This window comes from Galeopterus variegatus, unplaced genomic scaffold (genome assembly GCF_000696425.1).
Source record: "Galeopterus variegatus unplaced genomic scaffold, G_variegatus-3.0.2 Scaffold1737, whole genome shotgun sequence".
Lineage (NCBI taxonomy): Eukaryota > Metazoa > Chordata > Mammalia > Dermoptera > Cynocephalidae > Galeopterus > Galeopterus variegatus.
In genome coordinates this window covers 24,269-31,247 of record NW_007727848.1, presented here as the reverse complement: position 1 = coordinate 31,247, position 6,979 = coordinate 24,269, and the positions used below count along the sequence as shown (strand labels likewise).

Sequence of the window (6,979 nt, the reverse complement as noted above, 5' to 3'; positions counted from 1 at the left end):
AGACCCTTCGTGACCTTATGAGTCGGGAGTTCAGGTTTATTTCAAGAGTACTTGGGAAACCAAAGAAGGATGTTAAGCAGAGAAGTAAAAGTCTGATATGGTTCAGGAGCGTATTTTGCCACTGTCTGGAGTGTAGCTGAGCAGTGCAAAGTGGAAGAGAGAAGACCAGCTGGAACTACAGCTGAGCCGTCCCAGAGTGACCGGGGCAGGACCCAGGGGTTCCTCTTGGAGAGGAGACTTATCTTCAAAATGACTGGAAATAACGAGGCATCAGAACAGCTTCATTTCCTTACCTATCCCATTAATGGAGGCAGCTCACCTCACAGGTACATATTCAAAGTTTACTTATTCATTAACAGACAAAGATCTCTGCCTTCATAAAGCTTACAGATAAAGACTCATGAAATTAAATGTATATAGATTTATACTGGGAATATTAGAAAATTAATAATGCTATAGGACACAGAAAAAAATACTCAATGGACAATCTCCTGAATACTTTGCTTTTGTGATGACTGAGTTCCTCTTGGGAATTCCTTTCGGTGTTGCTCTCCCCACACGCACACTTCTGTGGACGTGGGGTTGCTGTGAGCGGCTGGGGCACCTGATAATCCACAAAGACAGGCAGTAGATAAGGTGTTCTCCAGCCTTTCTGTAGAGAGCTGGTGACACCCGAGGACCCAGTGTGGCAGGCAGCACAGGTGACTGTGCGAGTGGGCACCTGTGAGGACAGAGCGTGGCCTGTGCGTGGCTGTGCTGGGATTCAGAAAGGGGGACAGAGTCACATCCTGGCCAGGTGGTCCTGAGCACAGGAGAGGCAGTGACCGCATATTTCCCTTTTATTCCCCACAGACACCCTCACAGAGCACATTCTCCCTGGTGCACAAAGACCACTATTGGCTGCGCGAAACTGCAGCCACCGAGCAAGTTCATCCTACAGCCTCACTGCTCTGCTGGGAAAGTCTTCCCCAGGGACCTCGACTGTCATCTCCCTTTGGTTCACTTCAAAGTCATACAAAAGGTCAAGTCTGGTTTGGTTCCGTGGGCAGAGGTGTCTCCTAAGTTGAGTCCTCTCTCCGTCCCGTGACCCTGTCTGCCACACACTTCACCGGTGACATTTGGTATGGCAGTTAGACTCGATTTCCTTTGTCGCGTTTTCTCAGTATTACAGGCAGCAGCTATTATGTTATTATCAGTCATCTTGAAAGAAAGCACTTGCGTGTCAGAGCACGATATGTACATTAACAGACGATGACAGCCAGCTGCGCCTAGTGCACATTCATCAGCCTCAGGATTTTGACTCACCGTAGCTCCAGACATCGCTTTGGTGAGTGTAAATTCGGTGTAAAATTGATTCCAAAGCCATCCACTTGATAGGCACCTTGGGATGACAGGAGATAACGCAGTAAGACAACTATTAGCTTCCCTCTGTTGAAAATAATCAAATCATGCTGGGATAATTACGAGTGAAGGCTGTGGGCAAGCCAGGCCGCCCCTACCGCCTGGGCCCTGCAGCCTGGTGCTCTCCCCCTGCAGAAGGAGATTTTAAATCAGGCAGAGAACAGGCATGCTCTGGGAGGCCCCAGACTCAGTTCTGTGAGTGCCACAGCTGAGGACCTCTCGTATAACTTCGTATAATGTATGCTATACGAAGTTATTACGCTCATCAGGGCTGCTCAAACTTCAATGTGTATGAAAGCCACCTGAGATCGTTTTAAACTAGAGATTCTAATCTAGTAGGTCTGAGGTGAGGCCCGAGAGTCTACTTTTCTGAAAAGGCCCCAGATGAGGCCTGTGCTGCTGGCTGCAGACCACGGGCAGGCAGCAGGGCCCCAGCCAGCAGTCCTGACCTGCACAGTTCTCTGCATGACAGAGATGCTCTATATCTGTGCTCTTCAGTATGGTGGCCACTGGCCACTTGTGGGTGTTGGACGCTTCAAATGTGTGAGGAAGTGAATTTTATATTTTATATCATTTTAATTAAAATTTAAGTAACCTCATGTGGCTAGTGGCTTCTGTACTGCAGTGTGGCTTCAAGCTTGATCACGCATCAGCATCAGTTGGGGGAGGCAGGTTCAAACCCAGATTTTTGGCCTTCAACCCCAGGGATCCTGGTCTGGCAGGTCTGGGGTAGAGGCCCGAGAATGTGCATATCTAACAAGGTGCCAGGCAATGCTGATGCTGCTGGTCTGTGAACCACACTCTGAATGGCACTGAGATGTGTGGCAGTTAATTGCTGGCCTTAGGGTGGGATCAAAGAAACCACCCAGGGAAAAAACCATACAGGAAGAAAAATCAAGATTATTTGGGTTAAGTTGGACATTTTCTGTGTACAATAGAGCCACGATACAGAACTGTTATTCAATTCTAGTTTACAAGGTGTTCATACATACCCCATTTCTATCAATGCATGCCACCGTGGAATTGTTACTGGTCGCGCTCTGAAAAAGAAACAGAGAAGTTCTCGTGGTGGGCTCGTACGTTCTCCCCCACCCCACCAAATGCAGCAGGTGGGTCTCGTGGAGTGGATGTATTTGAAGGTGCTTGTTTTTTGTCCAAAATCATTACCTCTAGATAAACTAGGTTTAATTTTAATTTAATTTTGTTCCTTACCAGAACTAAAAGGATTATAATCAAATTATTGCACTACAATAAAATGCTTCATTCACTTGATTCATTCTGATTCTGGCTTTATGATTTGGCCAAAATTTACTTCTTTGTCTCTATGTGAGTTCCACTACATGGTTGTCATTTTCTCCAAAACTCAATTTGTTCAAACTGGACACAGCTTGAGGGAGAGAGAGGGAAGTTTCGTACCAGAGAGCTGAGGAGGGGGGTCCGCGATGTGGAGGGGCTGCTGAAGAAGCCCTGCTGGGGGATGAGGTACTCGTCAGCGTCCACCACGTCTTCCATGTCCTCTTCGTCCATCAGGGCTCGGTAAAAATTGGAATCGGTCGGGCTCGGCAAATGCATTCTTTCATCCCCCTGGTGCAGAGATTGAGACCATCAGAAAGGCCCACGAGACATTATTCCACTTCCTGGCTCTAGGGGTAGGGGTCTGCTGCCAGCAGGTGCCTGTATGTTTGCCATCTACTTATAAAAAAAATCCCCCCGGCTCTCTGAAGTATAGCTGCTTCCCCCAAACTGCGTGTGGGTGCCGTTGAGTAAAACTTAAAAGAGGTTTTTGATGTCTAAAGGCCTCTGCATGAAATGCAAGCAGCTCAAGTGGGAGCAGAGAGGAGAGCGGCACCACTCACTGGGTGTGCCCTGTACCGTTAGGGGCCATGCGGTGCATTCTGCATGTATTCTCTCACTGAGTAGTTAAAACAAGCCTGCAGGCTGGCTTTTGTGATTCCCATGTTAGGTCAGGAGATAGGTTGATAAGTTCAGTGGAGAGTCTGGGATTTGAAGCCTGGTATGCTGACAACAAAGCCTTGCTTCTGCAGGAGGCAAAGCTAAGTCTCTGACAACTGAAATGTGAAATGACATGTGGAATGAGTGTGGGAAGCCATATCTGGAGATGACATGACAGGGATGGTGAAATGGAGTGGGGCGGTTACCACTAATGAACCCTACTGAGTTTACCATCTGGCCTGTGCCTTCACTGAGGCTCGCTTCAGTGCACTGGAGGGTCTACAAGGTGACCCGTGTTGGCACAGGATGAAGCACAGAGCCCTAAGTTGCTAAGAGAGGGGCTCTTTCCAGTGCAGGTGCAGACCGCAGTCTCTACCTGGATGACAAGGTAGCGCTGGGGGTCTCGGGCCATTTTGGAGAACTCGATGATCAGCTCACGGAACTTGGGGCGACTATCTGCATCGATCATCCAGCCTGGGGAAGGAATGGGAAAAACAGCACGCTTAGAACCCCGGAAGGAACGATAAAGACAGCACTGCTTGAAGAAGGCGTGTACGATGTGCTCCTTCTGGGCAAATAAACGATGAAGAAACCTAATCTTTGTGATAGACTCTTCTGTCTTGGCAAACTAGCACCGGTTACTGTTGAAACCATGACAACACAATGTATTTGGACCAAAGTAAAAACAATGTCCTTTAATTGTTCTCTCTGCTCTTCCTAGGGTCTGTGTCCCTGCACAGTCCCCATGAGAGATTTGGCAGTGGTCCCTTGTGCTGCTGCTCTGTGGATTCCTCTGACTGTAGGGCCTGGTGTCCAGGCTTTCTGTCAGAGTCCTCACGGATATTCACCCTCAACAGCCGTTCAGGCTGGAAACCAGAGGTGATTTAGAGAAATGTAAAGGCTGCGAGGAACACGGGGTGGACCTCCCCATCCTGGTGCTTTCACTGCGTTGCATACTCAGTAATTGTGTGTGCAAGCGAGAGGGCTGGCTGCCCCAGGCAGGGCCTGCCTTAGCAGGACACTGGTGTTAACCATGCCAGTAAATCTGATTGCACAATAATTTAAATCTGGATTAAGCAAGTGGGAGAAACAGCTATCAACTGAAAATCCTCATGCCTCTTCAGCCCAGGCAGGGCCTGCCTTAGCAGGACACTGGTGTTAACCATGCCAGTAAATCTGATTGCACAATAAATTAAATCTGGATTAAGCAAGTGGGAGAAACAGCTATCAACTGAAAATCCTCATGCCTCTTCAGGGTTCACGTTTATTTTCCATCAGCAGGATGTCAAGCTATTTTAGGCCACACTGCTATGTGACCTTATACAAATCATGTGACTTCTCGGGATCCCAGCTCCCTCAGCCCAACCCAAGGAAGTTAAAATAGATTAGCTCTGTGATCTAAACTTCAAATGGCATTAATATTTACACTAATATGGCTCTGTCTTACTCCCCATGCAACCTTCTCATGCAAATGCTATCACATGTGCAGTGTTACCTTTGGAGCCTCCGGCACTTGTGATTCTGCTGGAATGATCCAAATTACATACTAATTTGCATTAAAATTTTTAAACGCTACACTGCAGAAGACCTCACATAAATACATGGTTAAAAGGTTTAAGTCAAAGCAGAAATGTTGATCCTATTAGCCTCGTGGTTAACTCATTGTTAGGCATTTAAAAACATCCAGTTTCTCTGGAAACAGGCTTCACTATGTGGGGTGGCTCTGTATTTCATCAAGCAACCCAGAAAATAGAGTAACTTGGGGTAAAGGCTCATGAAGACTGATTTTATTTGTCTTTTTATGTGACATTTGCCAAACACGGGCAAATGTCAGGTCGCTGAGCTGAGCATGTGCTTTCAGGAGAAAGCTTGCAGGGGTGTTAATGGATGTTCTGGACTAGTGTCCTGCCTTAAAGAATGTGGTGGCATTTCTCCAAGGAATCAGTGGCTGAGAGCCACAGCACCCTTCCAAGCACAAGGCAATCTGAGTGCCAAGGTCCTGCCATGTGGTGTGGATGGCCTTGCCGGTCACTCACACTTGACCATGATCATGTAGACGTCGATGGTGCATATGGGCGGCTGTGGAAGGCGCTCTCCCTTTTCCAGGACAGACGAGATCTCGCTGGCAGGAATTCCATCATAAGGCTTGGACCCGAAGGTCATCAGCTCCCAGACAGTGACTCCTGAGAGAAGGAAACCAGCAAAGAAAGTGTCACTGTGTGGGTCAATAATAGCACAGCACCTTGTCTGCAGCTATCACCATTGGTTAACGCTCTCAGGGCTTAAAACCTACGTGTCTATAGCTCCTATAGCTTTGGGCAGTTTACTTGACTGCTGGGAACCTCAGTTTACCTCTCTATAAAATAGGATAATAACAGTACCTGTTTCATGGGATGGCTGCGAGGATCAAACAAGATAATATGTTGAGCACAATGCCTGGCAAAAAGTTGACCAATACATGGTAAAACTTTAGTGATAACAATAAAGATGGCAATGACAGTTCTAATAATGTGACTCCTGCACACGATGGGGCAGGAGTCACACACTCCTACACTTGCCCTAAGTGACCAGTACCTATGGAAGTGCAAAGATGGAGATTCTGAACAAGGCTGTAAACTGTATATTTTTAAATAATAAAAAGGTTGGAAACAAAGGAGCATATGTTCCTTTGATAAACATAGAAACCTCACGAAATCCATCAACTATCATGATGAACCCAAATCAAAGCAGTGATGATTTTCGATCAGTTTTGCAGATGCCCAGCACTCTGATGGTCCTCCCGTCCCCACGGGCACACACTGAGGGGGCCTGCGTTCTCCTCGGTCCTGTCGTTCCCACCTGGACTCCGTGGGCAGGGGTCATGGACACGGGGACTGGCAGTGTGTCCTACTTCCTGCTCTCTTCAGAAGTGGCCTCTGGATACATATGACGATGGACCTGCTTGCGTTTTCCAGAAGCCATTCCAAAGCCAAACTACCTGAATGAATGTATAGGGTGCAAGTCTGACAGTGGAAGGAGCAACAGTCCAGGGCAGGAAGACGGACTCTTCGTGGCTTTTGCCCCCACGTAGTCAATATGCACTCGGTGAAAGGCCGTCTCCTTTACAGATCTAAGAAGTCCACTAACTCCTACTTAACTAGGTTTTTAAACATGCACAATGAATCTTGTGGGAAGGCAGAGTTTTTAGGTTTTGGAATAAACGGTGAGAGAGCAGGAAGCATGTGTAATTGGCGGTGGGTCAGGACGGGATTGAAGGTAACGTGCAGAGTTCTCTCTCTTTTTAACTCCTTAGTGGAACACGCTGGGTGCCTAATTGATTAAAATGAATATTTCACCACTGCTAGAGACTAGAGAGTGCAATAACAGGACATGTTTTTTAACTAAAAATTCAGGCTCCTGGTAGAATAATTCCAGTGAACTGCCAGGGCCAGCAGGTTATAATCACTAACAAAATAAACTACCAATGAAAAACGACCACTGCAGTGACGCTGGTTTCTGATACTGGTTGTGATCACTCACAGGTGTTCAGTCACTGAATTCTAGACAGCTTTTTTTTTTTTTTCTTTTTTGTCTTTTTTACTGACCGGTAACGGGATCGCAACCCTCGGTGTTGCGCCCACACCAC

The 6,979-nt window shown here is 47.1% G+C and overlaps 1 protein-coding gene across 1 annotated transcript in view; it reads right to left on the bottom strand.

Moving 5' to 3' along the window:
* EGFR (epidermal growth factor receptor) overlaps positions 1-6,979 on the bottom strand; it is a gene marked incomplete at its 5' end in the record, with an annotated part of 36,898 nt that overhangs the window by 6,816 nt on the left and 23,103 nt on the right. Inside the window, 4 exons of the mRNA XM_008578661.1 lie at positions 2,394-2,441; positions 2,818-2,985; positions 3,731-3,828; positions 5,391-5,537. Coding sequence (XP_008576883.1) covers positions 2,394-2,441; positions 2,818-2,985; positions 3,731-3,828; positions 5,391-5,537 — 461 coding nt within the window. The remainder of the gene's footprint in view (positions 1-2,393; positions 2,442-2,817; positions 2,986-3,730; positions 3,829-5,390; positions 5,538-6,979) is intronic.